This window comes from Antennarius striatus, chromosome 9 (genome assembly GCF_040054535.1).
Source record: "Antennarius striatus isolate MH-2024 chromosome 9, ASM4005453v1, whole genome shotgun sequence".
Taxonomy (NCBI): Eukaryota; Metazoa; Chordata; class Actinopteri; order Lophiiformes; family Antennariidae; genus Antennarius; species Antennarius striatus.
The window spans coordinates 10,888,747-10,907,392 of NC_090784.1; the positions used below are offsets into that span (position 1 = coordinate 10,888,747).

An 18,646-nucleotide genomic window follows, 5' to 3' on the forward strand; every position below is an offset into this window, starting at 1 on the left:
GGAGATTTCACAAATGTGTATAACAAAAACTATTACTGAATGTAATAGATTTTTGAAACTTTTTGTGTTGTTGTAATGAAAAAAAGTTTGCTCTAAGTGTGTATGATTTATATTCCAAAAAAGAAAAGACCATCAATTATGTGTTGTGAATATCTTTATTTTTTTTTATACACAGTTGCAGAAAGGCTCTTCTTTTCTGCCACATTCTGTATTATCACCAAACCTGCCTTAAACAAATGGGCCTGTGAAGAGAGGGTACTCTCATTCTGCTCTCTCCTTTCTGAAATCCTTGTTTGATCTTTGTAATCTTCCCCACCTACACAAACACACACAGGCACACTCACCCAAATCCAGTACATTAATTATCACACCTAGATTGACATCGATGAGCATTACCACTGACACCTCATTTCCCAGAAAAAAATAAATTGTAGCCTGCTGGAGGGGCTTCTCACTCAATGGCGCCAAAGCAACTCAGAGTTTCTTATTTTCATTTGTTTGTCTGTAAACACTTATGAGTGTGACACTATCAAGCTGGCAGCAAATAACAAAGATGGGCTAAGAAGATTGAAGTCAGGTGAAGGCATTTCACTTCAGGTTCCACTGATATTCTTTTAATTAAAGCTTTCTCACACCTCTCTGCTACAAATCCCCATGAGGCAAAATTAATCATTATGTACTGTCTATGTATGTGTCTGTATGCAAGTGTGTGTGTGTGTGTGTGTGTGTGTGTGTGTGTGTGTGTGTGTGTGTGTGTGTGTGTGTGTGTGTGTGTGTGTGTGTGTGTGTGTCAAAAAAAAAAAATATATATATATATATATATCACTATTTTGACATGTTGATATAACTTTCACACAGTCAAATAATTGTAATTGGAAGAGGGTAAGACTTGATAATGTTTCATGAGAAAGAAAGGGCTTTGAGCTGTTCAACATCAAGAACAGCCAAATTCTTTTTTTTTCTTGTTCTTGATATAATAAGAGTTCATCCCTGAAGCCATTCATTGGTGTGAAACAAACCCATTTGTGCAAATAAAACAAACTAAGTAACACATTGGGAAAGTTTAAATATCAAACTTGAAAATTAGCCAGAGTTGAGTTTGATATGCTCTGAATATCATTTGACAGAAAATGTATTAGTGTTATGGAGACCAGTATTAAAAATAGAAAATTGTTTCTTCCTTTGTAAGTGTGCGTTCTGACCTATGAAACAACCTCTTCCCTTATTCCTGTCACCTAACAGTGTGTATGGTTCCTGGATATTTGATCTGTTCAGGGGGCTCCCTCACTGATTTTTGGTCTCTTCTCAGATGTGATTTAGTGGATCAAATAAGTCATACCCCTCATAGGCCAAATGTCCCAGCTGCATACTTTCTCATGAGATGGAGAACTCAATCTGTGTGCAGTGTGAAATCCACAATATGTCTTACCAGCTCCATCAGCTGTGCTGCTCATTCACATACTCTATTGTTGACTCAAAATAAAGATGGTTTGGTTTTACTCTTTGCAACGGAGAGGAGAGCTGCTGGATCAAATTCCAGTGAAGGAGCTGTCAACTCAAAAGTGCTTTCCTCAAGGAATGTCACATTTGTAATCTCTAACATAAGAGAATGGTTATCAAGTGAAACAGAATATATATATATATATATATATATATATATATATATATATATATATATATATATATATATATATATATATATATATATATATATATATATATATATATTTTAGTTTTGAACTCTACCCATTGAGAGAGTGTCAGCTACTGTGAAACTTTGTAATCCTCTACCACCATATGACATCTGTTTTAAAATATTTTTTCTCATCTTGTACAAGACCTTTTGACTGCAAGTGGTTTATGCACAGCTGCATATCAGCTGAAGATAAGATTGAGATTTTATTATGTTTACTATAACTCAGACAGGCAGATGAGCTGTAACACAACACTGTTGTGAGTCACATGAACAGTTTCTCATTGACCTGTTTAGTTTAATGGAGTGCTTGATCATTTGTGTTGCATGCACTGCAGGTATGAGTAAAATATTTGTGTTATTGCTTTGAATATATCTGCATGCAATTGCTAACAGTAGTAAAGTTATGAGTTGTACCCTTGCAAGTACAGTATAAACCATTGTAAATCTTACTACTTATCCAACCATCCGCTTGACATTTTAGAATAAAAATTTGGATTAATATAAAAGCAACAGTTAAGATGTTTACCTGAGACTGTAGCAAGGACTAAAACTTTGCAAGAAATGAGGTGATGTTAAGAAGAAGGGGTTCTAGTTTACAGTCCTTTAGCAGTGTAAGATTTTTTTTAATGTTGTACTGTGCTTAGTCTAACTTTGGAGCTCTGGATTAAGCACTAGGTACAGCTTCAGAACAGTTGAGTGAGGCATGTCTCTTTCTCTCCCTCGTCTTCTGCTCATTCAAACAGCAGTAACACCAACTGCCAGCAACACATTCTGACATCTGCTGTTGGTGGCAGTATTTCATGACAAACATCGACATTGCCTGTCTACATTCACAGTTGACACGAACGTGTGGCTGTCATCACTGCTTTCACAAAGCAGCTACAGGCTGGTAAGCCACGTCTCCTATTTTTGACCACAGCTGATAATTCTTGCAAAAACCAGAGAGTCAATATTTTATCACAGGGGTACAGCAAACACATGCAGATGCATTGTTGGTATGTTTTCCCCTTAAATATTGATGCCTACACCACTCTGCAGCCATCTGCTCTGTGGATTATATTCTGCATAAAACAGATACACACTGATACAGAAACATATGCACACATAAATGTGCAAAGACTCATGAACATCTCTGGCAAACATGCACTCAAAGACACACAAGGACACAGACACACAGATGTACGATACATGTACTTGTTCAGAGAAGAGTCATCTTTCCAAAAATGACCAACAAAACACATTAAATAAAGGAATTCCAATTTTGTTTTACCTTTCACTTGATATTCAATTTTACTTTTCCTACCAACATTGCCACCATGTCTCCTGCAATATTTGCCCTTATTCCCGTCATTTTTTGTATACACGTCTCCAAAAAGACTTCATGCTGCAGATGTTGCTGCAGCACTTCCTTCATCCTGTACAAGCACTTTTTTCGTTAGCGTAATTGTATTAGAATGCACCTCCAATCCTCTGTAACAGAAATATGTAAGCAGCTTCCCTTACTTCAGGGGGGATCAACAGTCTCTCTTTAAAAAGCCTTGCAAAGCTGTGTGCATGCCTGTGTGTCTATGTATTCATGCGTACACACATCTACACACGTTCCGTTACTGCCAGCAAACACACTCACAAGTACAATCAAAGCACATAAGCAGAACCACCTCTGTATGGTATGATTAGGTATGACTGTTGCTGAATTGTGCTGAGCACAGTCGGGGCATTGCTGAGGATTGGGTTGGCTGTCTCTGCAGAAAAAGACACACAAACACATATGCACACACACACGGACACGCATACAGAGAGAGGCTGTCTGTCTCCACCTTGTCTTTAGCCAGTCGCCAGGAAGCAGCTGGCCTGAATATCTGAGTGCCTTTAATGAATTGAAATCTTTTGGGTGTTAGGATTCAGTGATTAAATGCAATAAGACTAATATTCCTGGGTGGTTTGAGAGTTGAAAGGGGATTGTTCTCAGAGAGTGAGAGAGAGAGAGAGAGAGAGAGAGAGAGAGAGAGAGAGAGAGAGAGAGAGAGAGAGAGAGAGAGAGAGACAGACAGAGAGAGAGAGAGAGAGAGAGAGAGAGAGAGAGAGAGAGAGAGAGAGAGAGAGAGAGAGAGAGAGAGAGAGAGAGAGAGAGAGAGGAAGTAAGAGGGGTGTGCATGGTGAAGTGCAATCTCCCTGCCCCCACCCTCCTCCGGCTCATCTTGGGGAACAACACTATTTGAAGCAGAAGAGGACTAGAATAAGAGTTTTCCAAGAGAGGAAAGCAGGGAGGGGCTGATAGGCCAGTGTATGGTAGTGATGGGTTGGACAGTTTTGACTATAGTGGAAGATTATGTTTCATTTAGATTGTCACTGAGATATTTAAGAACTTTGACTTCAATCTCGCAGCTGCTGTAATTCTCACAATGGGAAGATTTTTTTTTTCTGAAGCAGAGTTGATTTAAAATACCGAAATTCTTTGTTGTTGAACTTGCCTTACAGTACACCTGAGTTTAATTAAAATATTCACTGTCATTCGACTGTTACACACACAAGCGCAAAACACACAACCGCTTTTTTCATTGTGGGAAATTGGCCAGTGCTTTCTTAGTCAAAATCCTTGTGCACAGTGCAGCAGCTTGAAAGCAAAATTTCAACATTCAGTAAAAAAAAATTTATAAGTCACTGGATGTTGGTAGAGATGCGCCTGCATCATCCATATAAATAGCACATAGAATTAGTACACTGTAGACAAGAAAAAAAACAAACAGTTTTCAACATTTTCAAATTTTTACTATCTCACGGCTTGTTTTATGTACACACACACACACACACACACACACACACACACACACACACACACACACACACACACACACACACACACACACACACACACACACTTGGGGCAGTGACCCCCAAACTGGAAGGGTGGCTCCAGATATTAAGATACTGCACAGAACCCTCAGTTTCCCAGGCCCCGAGCTTATATATATATATATATATATATATATATATATATATATATATATATATATATATATATATATATATATATATATAGAGAGAGAGAGAGAGAGAGAGAGAGAGAGAGAGAGAGAGAGAGAGAGAGAGAGAGAGGCAAGATGATCAGAACTGAAGGGGTCAACCTACCAGGGGGCAGGATAGAAGACATCAAGGACAGCTACAAATACCTTGGAATCCCACAGGCTAATGGCAACCATGAGGAGGCCGCAAGGAAGTCATCCACAGCCAAATACCTCCAGAGAGTAAGGCAAGTCCTGAGAAGTCAGCTGAATGGCAAGAACAAGGTCCGAGCCATCAACATGTATGCACTGCCGGTCATCAGATACCCCGCTGGGATCATAAGCTGGCCAAAGGAGGAGATAGAAGCCACAGATATCAAGACTAGAAAGCTCCTCACCATGCATGGAGGGTTTCACCCCAAGTCCAGCATCCTGAGGCTGTACACTAAGCGGAAAGAGGGAGGCCGAGGACTAGTGAGCATCAGGGCCACTGTCCAGGATGAGACATCAAAAATCCAAGAGTACATCAGGAAGATGGCCCCAACAGATGAACTGCTCAGTGAATGCCTTAGACAGCAGAAGCCTGAGGAGGAAGAGGAGGAGGAGGAGACAACATGGAGGGACAAGCCCCTACACGGCATGTACCACCGTCAGATAGAGGAAGTGGCTGATATCAAGAAGACCTACCAATGGCTGAATAAAGCTGGACTGACAGACAGCACAGAGGCACTGATCATGGCAGCACAAGAACAGGCCCTAAGTACAAGGGCAATAGAGGCCAATATCTACCACAGTAGATCTGACCCAAGGTGCAGACTATGTAAAGAAGCCCCAGAGTCAGTCCAGCATGTGGTAGCAGGGTGTAAGATGCTCGCCAGCTCAGCATACATCGAAAGGCACAACCAAGTAGCTGTGATAGTGTACAGGAACATCTGTACCCGGTATGGACTAGAAGTACCCAAATCCCAATGGGACATACCACCGAAGGTGGTTGAGAACGGTAAGGCTAAGATCCTGTGGGACTTCAGCTTCCAGACCGACAAACAGCTACTGGCTAACAAACCGGACATTGTGGTGATGGACAAAGAGCAGAAGAGAGCAGTGGTGATAGATGTGGCGATTCCAGCTGACACCAACATCAGGAAGAAGGAACACGAAAAGATTGAGAAATATCAAGGGTTGAAAGAACAGCTGGAACAGATGTGGAAGGTTAAGGTTAATGTGGTCCCCGTGGTAGTAGGAGCACTTGGGGCAGTGACCCCCAAACTGGAAGAGTGGCTCCAGCAGATTCCTGGAACAACATCTGCAGCCTCAGTCCAGAAGAGCGCAGTCCTAGGAACAGCTAAGATACTGCGCAGAACCCTCAGACTCCCAGGCCTCTGGTAGAGGACCCGAGCTTGAGGATGACACACAGATATCACCCCACAAGGGTGATATCTATATATATATATATATATATATATATATATATATATATATATATATGCACTACCGTTCAAAAGTTTGGAGTCACCCAGACAATTTTGTGTTTTCCATGAAAAATCACACTTTTATTTACCACCATGAGTTGTAAAATGAATAGAAAATATAGTAAAGACATTGACAAGGTTAGAAATAATGATTTGTATTGTAAATAATTATTTTTTCCTTCAAACTTTGTTTCCGTCACAGAATCCTCCTTTTGCAGCAATTACAGCATTGCAGACCATTGGCGAAATTTCACCCCATGCTTCTAGAAGACCCTCCCACAAGTGGGATTGACTGGATGGACACTTCTTGCGTACCGTATAGTCAAGCTGCTCCCACAACCGCTCAATGGGGCTTAGATCTGGTGACTGAGCTTGCCACTCCATTACAGATAGAATACCAGTTGCCTGCTTCTTCTATAAATAGCTCTTGCGCAATTAGGAGGTGGGTCATTGTCCTGTTGTAGGATGAAATCGGCTCCAATCAAGTTTTGTCCACAGGGTACGGCATGGCGTTGCAAAATGGAGTGATAGCCTTCCTTATTCAAAATCTCTTTTACCCTGAACAAATCTCCCACCTTACCAGCACCAAAGCAACCCCAGACCATCACATTACCCCCAGCTTTCTTGACTGATGGCGTCAGGCACTCTTCCAGCATCTTTTCAGTTGCTCTGCATCTCACAAATGTTCTTCTGTGTGATCCAAACACCTCAAACTTGTGTGTGTGTGTGTGTGTGCGTGCGTGCGTGCGTGTGTGTGTGTGTGTAAGTACATGCACAAGTGTGAGTGTCACATGTGAGGGTACATCTGAAGGAAACTATTTTAATATCCAACAGTTTGGGGTAGGCTTACTTCTCATTGGAATTTCTACAACCACGACAGATATTCTGTATCAAATAAAATAACTATAAATATGACTTTCAATCAAATTTGTTTTTTAGTAAACTGCTAAAGGCTCATTTATATGCTCTCTCTCTTGTCTGTTATCAAGGTCATATCTAGCAGACAAAGAAAATGTGCTTGCTCTCTGAATTCCAAACTCATCCAGGAAATGTATTCAGCAACTTTTGAATTATTACATTCAGGAATTATTTGAAGTGACACAATATGATTTAAGAGTATACCTAAAATGAATATTTTGGCACATAATATTTTGGAGTCTTGAACTGTGCCCGAAGGCATGTCTACCAGATAATCTTCAATAAACAGGTATCTCTGGCTCCAGTTTTCCTTCAATACATTTACATTTAGAAGAAGAAGAGAGTCCACTTTAATAATCCCCTATGGGGAAATTGTCTTTACACTTGTACATATATATAGTTACATGCATTTATACATACTTGTGTACAGGCCCCTGAACACAACATACTAGGGGCCAGTAGGCATGCAATTACAGCAAACAGTATAGAGGGGGAGGCAGAGTGATGGGTCACAACTTCGAGGTGTGCCCCAAATGAGCAGCTTGTAAAGAGTGCGGCGCCTTGTTCAAGGGCGCCTCAGCAGTGGCTGGGAGGTCAGCTCACCCACTGTCAGCTCACACTCTGAGGATGGCTTGGCAGGAGCGGGAATCGAACCACCAATCTCCGATCATAAAACAGCCGCTATATCGTTGAGCCACTGCCACCCCTAATTTATGGCTGTTTGATATGTACACTATTTCTCTGTGAAAGTATGTTGGGTTGAAAGCTGTGAAATCAAGTGAGAAGTCAAGACACTAAAATGTATGCTTAAAGCCAAGCTTCATTTAATTAGCTGACAAGTCTGACAGATACTATTTAACATGAATCACTTCCCTGTACGTCTCGGAGTGCACGATGGGGAAAAAAGGTTTCTGCACAGACATGTTAAGCTCATTTATAAACCACTCTAGACAGACAGAAGAAAAAAGTGTGTTTTTCTCATGCATGCCTCATTCACTTCTTACACTTACTGATCCTAAAAGCCGACAGTTTGCTATTCAGGATGGAGCTTTAACTGAGAACTACACTGCATGCACATCACAGTGTAAAATAGTTGCATACTTTGGGTGCACACATATGGCAATCGAAATACCTCCACATATGATACGTAGGACATGTTGAAAGGTTTATTTGATAAGTATACAACATTTTAGAGTGCTGCTGGATACAACTTATTTTCAATCCACATGTTTGTATCCACGTACTTGTATGCCCGTGTATGTGTGTGTGTGTGTGTGCGCGCGCGCGTGTGTGCGTTTGCGTGTGCGTGTGTGTGTGTGTGCATAGATATTAAACTGATGCGATGTGTGTGTTGTGAAGTGTAAAGTCAAATGATATAAAAGAATGGCCCAGTGATCAATGCCCGATATGTTATGTCTCCTGTCATCTATGTGGTTTGTCCTTTTAAGATGATCAATTTATATTACATTAATAACTCGGTCTAATAATTCAATAACATTTGAAGTTTTTATCTTTTAACTTATTTAAATACTGACAAACCTGTGCCCTTGATTGCTGTTTGTATCACTGCAAATAACCTGGAATTTAACACACCTTTACAGGTGATTTCTCAGCTGTATCCAATGTGGGCTTCCAGTTTTGTGGGGATTTTTGCCTGATTTCCAGCCCACAGGTATTGTTCCCCCTGAAGTGTTAACTCACCCCAGGCAACTGTGGTCGTTTAGACTGTCATACGAACAAGCATTAGCATCTCTCAGTCTCAGAATGTGTGTGTGTGTGTGTGCGTGCGTGCGAGAGAGAGAGAAAGAGAGAGAGAGAATGAGAGAGAGAGAGGGAGAGAGAGAGAGAGAGAGAGAGAGAGAGAGAGAGAGAGAGAGAGAGAGAGAGAGAGAGGCATTGAAAGATTAACATGCATGTGTATATTTCTGCATGTGTGTGCGGAAGTGTGTCAAAAACTTGCACAGCTTACTGGCCTTGATCATCAGGAGAATGAACATTTCACCTGACACCTTTACAAGAGGACAGGACCCTGGACTCATTTTTATAGTCCCACGTCTACTTTGATGTGTGTTATTAAACACACCTGCACCAGATTTATACCACACTCTCTCTCGTCCCCCATTCTCCCCAGGATATTCGTGCTACTCATGTTAAAGACTGAACAACAGAAGAATTTACGGCTTGGTCTAACTTGTTTGAATTACCAAGAAGACAGTGATGTGCAGTGAGGTTCATGGCTGGTGAGGCGCTGATTTCATCATAATCAAATTTACAAACATATGAACCTACAGTGTAGCTTATTCACAATTTAATAAGCAACAGTGAGTGGGTTATGTTTAAAGTCTCAGAGCAGAATTATTTACACGTACAAACTGTAACAGACAAACACATCTGATGAAAAAAATGTTATGTTGTTACCTACATGTTTGTTTACTTATAAATGAAGTTCATGCACAGCTTCTTCTGAACAAAAGCACTGACAAAAGTTTTAGTTGAGAAATGTAATCCTCCATTTTTATAGTAAGGTAAGGTGAGTGGGAAAACAATGAATGGCTGCACTTGACTCGCTAACTATAGATTGTTGTTTGCTGTCACTTCTTCTACGGCCGAGGAAGAAGAATCCTCGGCCGAATCCCTGGGATCACCAGCGCCCCCTACCATGAGGCAGGAGAGCTGCGTACCTCACTTCATGCCTTTTCCCAGTGGTTCCTTGACCACTCAACTCAAGAAAGATGTTATACACATACAGTTGTTGACAAAAAAAACGCTGTGCAAGAAGAATATAAAGGTGTTTGACAGCATGGTTCAGTCAAAGGTCAATATTTTATTCTGTGCTGTCACATATAGTCTTTATTTTATCGCTTGTGGACTAAATTACTTTAATCATATTTTGAAATGTTTTATTTCATTAGCATAACTATGTAATCCGTTCATGCAGATTTAAAATGTTAAATATCAATTACTTTACATAAGTTTCAAGCAGTTCATTCAATGTCCTTTGGTAGTTTTCTCTCAATGGGTTGTCAGTGGTTAAAGCTGTCTTATGTTCTAAATAAAAGAATGACTAATTATTTCATCTGCCCATGACAGACATAAGTCGAAGTGAAGTCACACATGTTGTCATCAAAGTTTATTTTCACTACCGTCTTTTACAGTGTTGGTGTTTACCTAATTTGAAACAGTGACTGATTGTGAAAGATAATAAACCCCTGACTGCCTTAGTAAAACTTCAGCATCAACTTCCTGTTTGGAGAGAGTGATCAGAGATTAATGTCTGAGCCATTTTGGAGGAGACAGGGTTGATGGGAGGATAAAAGACACAAAGAGCTCATGAATTATCTGCATATGGGAGGTGCTTATTTGATCTACGATAAGGGGAATGAGTCCACTTGCTTTCCAGTCTGTGCTACCATGAAGCTGTGAGTGCTGCGATACCATCAATTTCTCTTTCAATGACAACCAGTCCTTAGCTAGGATGAACACACCCTCATTGTGAAACTATATGATAGGATTATAGCTGTATTTGATTTTCAGTGCATGAGATTAGAGAACATCCTGATGAGTTTAAATTGCTCTATTGCTCTCTATATGCCGGGACTTGTACTTTAGAGTTTTCTTGGAAACAAGGTAAAGTGCTTCGACCTTGAGGATCAATAGCTTTACTATCAAGAGCCCCTTATTTCTGCTAATACTTCAACAAACATGAAGTGTAGAGATTCTTCCAAGTAGATCAAAATACCTCCCTACAATTCAGACCAATTGTAGCACAAATTCACAAACATTTCCTAACTGCCTTCACAGCTTGAAGCTTATCATGTGCAACGGTTGCCTTGCTCCCATTTTCACCTGCCATTGCTTTCAATCATACCAAAAAGGAGGGGTGAAATTTTCTTTTCATGTGTTCAAAGGCTACTGATTACTGAGCAATTTCTTTTAACAGAAACAATAACTCTTTTTATTGAGAACAAATGTTGACATTTGGAGGGTGCAGCAATGGGTGAGTTAAAGGGAGGGAAAGAGAGGCAAGGCCACTGTGTGCTTTGGAGAGTGCCTCTGGTGCTATCTGACAACTGAGCCCACCTGAGAATAAAGCATGCATTTCAATAAATCAACCTCTAATGAAGGTGTTTTGGCTGAAGAAGAAGAAGCTAGCTAGAGGCGATACTGAGCATGACTTCCATATTTGTGGCAGCCAGTGAAGTAAAGGTAAATAGAAGTGTGAGAAAAATAAAACCAACGAGATAATGATGATCAAAAGGAAAACAACACTCAGTTAAAAAAAATCCATTATATCCTGAAAAAAAAATCACCTTTGAATGTTTGTTGGTGCATATTTCACACTCCTTCTGACACCAACACTATTTACATAAAATACACCATGAAAGTATGGCAGTCTAACAGCCAAAAAAGGTAGGTTAACTTAGTTTAGTGGGTTTACCTGCTGCTGCATCCCTGTTGGTAAAGCCAAATGTTATTTCCTTGGAGGTGGTGTGGAGGGAATAGGTGAATGATGGGGGCAACCAAGGTGAAAGGGAGTCCCTTGAGATTTAGACAACACTCAAGCTCAAATTCAACTGGAAAATGAAGGATTAGCTTTTAGTCTGGCTGGCAGTGATGACAGAGGCCCCATTTTGGAAGATGGGAATATTACACATTTGATCTTTTGAGTATTTCACAATTTATAAAGCCACAACTGTGGCATGAAAATATTTGAATGTTTAGTAATTCATAAAGATAAATAAAAGTAAATTGTTTTATAATGTATTTTAAACTAATCCTCCTTCCTTATTCTTAAATATATATATATATATATATATATATATATATATATATATATATATATATATATATATATATATATATATATATATATATATAATTTGTTTAATTAGCTGTGTCCTAAAGATTCAGTAATAACCAAGTCATGATGAAAAGCAAAGGAAGCCTGTCTGATTAGGGCCCATCACACAGCCCATTGGAGATGGCAGATGCTTAGATAGACTTTTATGAATTGCTCAAAGCCATGCCGTAATGAAGCAGGCAGGGCTGACCCATCCTGAACCAGGCTAAAAAGCTCCAGGGACGGCCCTGTTGGGAGCCCATAATGCCCAATGCGTCCCACGGCAGTATTAATCACACTGAAAAATAAATGTGTGGCAGGGTGAAGAGAGAGGGGAAAGGGGGAGAAAAATGAAATAAGTATGTCGTTTATCCCAATCAAGGTTGCGAAAATGTGGCTTAGGGAGATTCCCTGACCAGAATGAGGCCCTAAAAGAAAATGATGATCCATTTAGAATGAATGGCTGGTGCAATCTGTGAAAACTCATAATGTTTATGAAAAGAGAGATTCATCAAACATTTCCCATCTGTGTTTAACTGACAAAATAACAGAACAATGAGCAGCAGGAATAAAAAAAAGATCCCATGATAAAAAAATGACTCTCCTCTATAATAGTTGGTAAAACAGTTTAATATTTTATCCTTTGAATAATGAATACCATACCCCAGCCAGTACAATACCAGCACATTTTATTTTACTTACATTCAAAGATATAAATTAGTAAAAGTTCTCCTGATAACAAGATTGTGTAGCTTTTCCCGAAATGTGTCTCAAATAAAAACCGTCCATAATAGGCCTATATATATTTACAAAACAAAGAGACAATCAGTTCCCCATTTTGCAATACAACTTGCATAAATTATAGACATCATTTCGCCATCATTTAAAAAAATAAATATAAAATGTAGGCTATTCCACTTTAAAGTCCTCACATTTACTCCAGTCCCATCCGTTTTGTTTCCCGAGACACCTCCTTTTACAAACAGAAAGGCCAGATTATGTTTTCCACACGCAAATACAAACTAAAATAATGTACCGTGGCAAATAAGCAAACGACAGGAACCTGAGAAACAACATGTAAATCACATACGATGGGAGATCTTTTTCAAACCAGCACATGAAAGGATTATCCACAATGTATCAGGAAAAAAACAAACATAGATGATACAGCAATAATTTGACAAACATGCTGTAAGTGTCTCGGGCTGTGTGGAGCCGAGGGAGCCTTAGCAGCTTTCATTCCCACTATAGGTGGCACAGGTTGGAGTAAAGGTTGTGGGGTTAAAATAAGGGGCTTAGGTGGTGGCCTCACTCGCTTTATACTCAAAGCAATTGTGACACCTACCTGCAGACCATGGAAATAAAACTCCCACGCGATCAAATAAACAACTTCATCCACAGCCCACGAAGACAAAGTTTTCTCAAGCAGGCGAAACCTAAAACAGCTCTACTGCAAGTGCTTATTAAAATCGTCACTGCCTGATTGCCGGTTTTATAAACAGACTATCAGATGGCATGTAGGCAAAGCTTCAAATGTCCACAAGGGAAGCGTCATATGTCATCTGAAGATGTGAAGTTGCATGATGAGTGGACAAAGCAAACTAAGTGATCTGTTTGCTTTTGGCTTCCCCCATCCAAATTATAATTACCCTAAACTGAAAGATCAGGTTTGGGACCCAGTCTGGACACACACATGCACGCATAACAGAGGAAACATTAAAAATAGAATCCCTGCTCAAAGGTATGGCAACATGTCTCTCCTCAGGCTGCCTACATGTGTGTTTGTGTGCAAGCGCGGTCCTGCGTGAGGTTTGGGTTGGGATTAGAGGCCTGTCCTTGTTGGGTTTCTTCACACGTCCACGGTGGTGTGCGCTCCCGTGTTTCCTTTGCGATACGATTTTCTTATAGTAACAGTTTGTTGCAAAAGAATATCACGTCGCCTGATTTAATAAAGACCACAGGTCTACATGATAAACAAATACATTTTTAAATAATTCCAGAAAATGCACTGCACTGAAAACGAATTATATGCCATAATTAATATACATTAATCTCTGGAAAATGCATCTAAATAAGTAATTTAGTCTAACGTTCAGTCTAAAAATGATATCCATCTTTGAAAGAAATGGAAATCTGCCCGCAGTGTCAGATAACGCCAGTTTAATTTTTTTTCTTCTCACGCAAATTTGCTTGAGAAAAGTTTTAGTGTTCTTGAAACACCCCTCCTCCAAAAAAGAAAAAAAAAAAAAAAAAAAGTAACCAGATCGTCCCGTGGTGTGACTGCATAACATCTGACAGCGAAACAAAGCTGATTGAGTTGCAGTGGAGTCAAATAAACTTCCACCGTTTTGGGGGATATCTGTACTCGCGTTTAAGGGGGGAAAAAAAAAGTCAACTCGAGATTAAACACCAAATTAAATTTAACTTGTCAACGCTGCGCCGCATCGTGTTATTACGTACCTTTCTTTGCTTCTAAATTAGCGGCTCTGAAATGCTGCTGATGCTGCTGCTCGACAATGACAATGTGGTTTGGGTTATTTTTAACGAGAAGAGGAGAGTCTGCCCTGTTCTTGGCGTTCGCGCTCGCCTCCAGCGCCTGGTGACAAGAGCTCAGACCGTCGTTCGCAGCAGCGGCAGCGGCGGCCGCGGCCGCCGCAGCAGCCAGACTCACTCCGGATGAGTTAGTGTACCGCAGGATCCCTTGGCCCTGCAGGGGGCTGAAGTTGCCATAGTTTGTGTAATTGCTATAAAAGGGAGACGTGTAATAAATAGGCCTTCCAAGGATGGAGGGAGCCGGGTAGAGGGAGGGGGAACTGGCAGCAGGGGAGGCGGTGGAAGGCGTGGGGGGCGTCAGGAGACCACCGCTAGAGGAGGGGCAATTTGGCTGTCCGGGCTGCCCCAGTTGCTGTTGCTGATGTTGCTGCTTTTGGTCCGAGGTAGCAATCTCCGCCAGCGACCACAGTTTGGGTTTGACTGGGTTCTGAGGCGGCCCCGAGGAAGGTCTGCTGTCAAGGCATGAAGCCGATTTATTGGTGGTAATACTGTTGTTGCTGGCGAGGGTCCGGGCCAAGTCCTCCCGCTGGCTGTGGAGCTGGTGGAGGTGATGGATGTGGTGGTGGTGGTTGTGTTGGTGATGGTTGAGAATAGGAGCTTCTACTCCGGTTAGAGGCGAGGAGGTGACGGGTTTAGGGGAGAGCGGAGTCCGCTGGTCGTGTTTCTGGTCGTCACCGTCCTCGTCGCATTTGTCGCCGGCCTGGTCGGAACCCAGATCTCCCACACGACTGATGACTTTCTCCCCGTCAGACTCCGCAGAGCAGGAGTGATCCGTAAGGATGTCAACGTGTAAGCTGATCCCTATAACAGGAAGAAATTATTGAATAAACACCTACAATAAAATAATGATGATATTAATAATAATATCTTACTAATAATATTATAAAGGAATTATATGGGTAAGCCGTAAAAAACAAAGACAATTATAAATAAAGACACATTGATGCGTTTGATTAAATATTAACGTCAAGTTAATACTGTGAAATAAATTAAATATTAGATAGGATTTGGGCTAAAGAACTCTTCAAAACTTATTTTATGTAAAGTTTGAATCTATTTCACGTCCATTCAAATCAAACATTTAAGATATTGTATTAAACATGAATTATTCGTAGCACTTTCAGTGGTAGTCTGCAATCAAAATAGGATGATGACGATGCCTTTCGTTTTCTTAAATAATTAATCAAAACCGTAATCCGTACAATAACATCAAGACTCATGCTCTCATGTGGATCGCTCCGTTTTGTTTGCAGAAAGCTGTCATTAATCACACTAAGAGTTATTTACACAATTGCTGAGTCTTGCGGACTCTTCTTCAATTTAAAAAAAAAATATTTTCAAACAAAACAAGGTTTGAACAACGGTTGATCCAAAATATTTAAATTGTTTCTTTATTGTCTAATTTTTTTAAATTTTATTTTAAATGCATTTGTAATAAATAACTTGCGCAGTAGCTCAATAAACATAGTCAGTCACTTATGCCCCTTTCACCCACGTCCTACCCTGACTAAGTAAATGTTTCACTGGCTCAGTGTCTATATTTTTACACCTCACCTTCATCATCCGCTGAAGCCTCGCTGTTATCCAGGGTTTTTTCAGAGCGCTCCACCTCCTTCCTCTCCCCGTCCCCGTCTTCCTCGTCCTCGTCCTCGCTCTTATTCCTGGGCGCCCAAGTCATCTTGTTCTCCTTCTTGAGTCTCCGTCTTGCGTTGGCGAACCACGTGGAGACCTGCGTTAGGGTCATCTTGGTGATAATGGCCAGCATGATCTTCTCCCCTTTTGTCGGGTACGGGTTCTTCCTGTGCTCCTGCAGCCAGGCCTTCAGGGTGGCCGTGGCGTCCCTTGTGGCGTTTTTGCGGTAAGCCGGGTCGTTGAGTTGGTAGGGGTACCCTGGGCTCCCATATGGATGGTAACTCAATGCCCCGGCCATGCCCGTCGTGTGCGCGTCATACGGAGAACTCTGAAAGAAAGTTGGAAAAAAGTCAGGACTTCTTTTGCGCTGAGTTTTAAAATGCAGTGTGACAGTAATATGGCTTGTGTGTTAACTTCATATAGACTGAAGACGTTTTATACACACACACACGGACATACACACACGCACGCACGCACGCACGCACACACACACACACACACACGCACACACACGCATGTATCCATTGCAGAATATTTAATAGGTCTACGATTAATAAATCAGTAATCGGGTTTAAGAAAACTTGTCATAACATTTAAAAAGTGCTGCGGATTAATGCAACGGCAGGTCGGTTCCACAGGTTCAGTAAATCAGGTAAATATGTGTATTTAATCTGTTGGATTATACGTGAAACCTGCTATAAATACACAAATACCGAAACAAACTATCAATCAATACTTAATGTGATTTACTGTTGTGGTCATTTGCCAGCCAAACTCGTTAATTCTAAAAGAGTCTCTGTAATTTTAAGCAGAGGCAGCAAAAACACAGCGTGCGTGCAGTCAGGCCGCGGGGAGGCAGGAACAAATGGTTAACTAATGGTTAAGATCATTATCGGATTAACTAATATCAGTACTCCAGCGAAATTAGCCGTAAAGATAATAAAGAGGAAATTTCAATTTTCTAATCTCCCATTAACGTCATGATTTTCATTCAGTGGCTGCTTTTTGTTTTGTTGTGGCAGCACAAATGTGTTAACATATCGACTCTGTACGGCATCACAAATCCCATTAGCAAATCACTTGATATGCACCCTTCCTAAAACGCTTGAAGTGCCCTGTGACATTTGCATTGCGAGTCAATTTTTTATGTTATTCAAACCAGAATAAAGTCAGCAAGTTCTTTCCCTGAAGATTTTTCATGACTACTTTAGAAGAGTTATGCATTATTTGAAATTTAATTAATTTTTGATGGCATATAAATTAACAGCTTGGGGGCCAAAAGTTCAAATAAAAATGATTCTTAGTTGGTGTTCTGTTTTGCACAAATTGCTGCCCAGTGTGTTAAGCGTTTGCCACGTCGTTACACTTTGCAGCCCTGCAAAAATCCCGTTTGAGACGAGTCGAGTCTTATGTACAGTAAGAACCCAAACGAGAAGGCCATTAGAAATGAATGTATAATAGCTCTGACTAGGAAAGTCCCGCAAGGAATTAGATATTGATTAGCGAATGGGAGCAAAAGCATCGCAAACTTGAGTGGATTCAAACTGGAAGTCATAAAAAAAAAAATCAACTCGCCGACACATTCACCTGCTTCTGAACCTCATCACGCAGAGTCACACATGAATATTTGACGCTTTTTTTTTCTTTTCTTTTTTTTTTACCATGTAGGATGGGAATCCCGTGGCTGGATCGGTGGTGTATGACAGCGGACTGGAGAAGCCTGCACCGGCCGAGGCGGAGAAAGCTGCCGATCCAGGATACGGGCTGAAGGCTGAGCCAGATGACGGCCTCGCCAAGTCGTCACTCCGTGGGGCAGCCAGAGCTGAGGCCCCGTAAGCCGGACACGAATAAAGAGCCAGCGAGCCCGGGGGCTGATAGAGGTAACCCTGAGGATAGGACATTGGTGTTGCGCGGGATAAGTCGCCGATTCCAAAAACTGTGGTAAAGACGCACAGGGCGTTGAGAAAAACAGCATAAAATAAAAAATAAAAAAAATAACTGAATTATCAAACGCGCAAAGAGCCAGCGGACAATGAAAATTATTATTTTTTTAAAAATCCTCCCACTAGAGCCCCCTTACTGGGAAAAAACCCCCCGAAAGATCTGTTAAAGTGCCCTCATAGAGGCAATGTGGCATGCGTCTCGATCCCCTAGCGTCCGATGTTTTTAGTACGCAGCACTATGAAGTGAGGAGTTGGGAGGGAAGGAGCAGAGGAGTTTCAAACACACCGAGCATTGGGGGAAACTGGAGCTGTCACTCCGGCTCATCTGAATATCCCATCTCCGCCCCTTTCTGCCTCACAGAAATGGAGCCTCGGAGAAACAACCAAGACTCCACTCTGCAAAAAGTAGAGCTGTTTAGTTTAGCCAAGGATTTAAAAGCCAAATTTCACGTAATAAAATCCGTTAAAGCTACCAAATGAACAAGGTATTAGAAGTAACCACTCGCAAATTGAATTATATAAAAATATAATTGTTCTTGTCGGGAAACTAATTGGTATTTTCAGTAGTGATATGCTGCCCATCGGAATTTATT

At 40.9% G+C, this 18,646-nt stretch overlaps 1 protein-coding gene across 1 annotated transcript; it reads right to left on the minus strand.

The window, feature by feature from the left end:
- Positions 1-12,590: 12,590 nt before the first annotated feature.
- On the minus strand, positions 12,591-18,204 carry irx2a (iroquois homeobox 2a). The gene is made up of 3 exons (XM_068324134.1): positions 17,772-18,204; positions 16,033-16,438; positions 12,591-15,279 (listed from the first exon to the last, which is right to left on the minus strand). The coding sequence occupies exons 1-3, from the start codon at positions 18,009-18,011 to the stop codon at positions 14,378-14,380; spliced, it is 1,548 nt and encodes a 515-aa protein (XP_068180235.1). The 5' UTR covers positions 18,012-18,204; the 3' UTR covers positions 12,591-14,377.
- Positions 18,205-18,646: the final 442 nt, after the last annotated feature.

Excerpts from the sequence above, each read along its gene's own strand:
- irx2a (XM_068324134.1), bottom strand. The coding sequence starts at position 18,011 with ATGTCCTATCCTCAGGGTTACCTCTATCAGCCCCCGGGCTCGCTGGCT. Across the intron at positions 16,439-17,771 it reads CGGGATTCCCATCCTACATG|AGTTCTCCGTATGACGCGCA; the intron begins GTAAAAAAAAAA and ends ACTTTCTTTCAG. Across the intron at positions 15,280-16,032 it reads GGCTTCAGCGGATGATGAAG|GGATCAGCTTACACGTTGAC; the intron begins GTGAGGTGTAAA and ends TTCCTGTTATAG.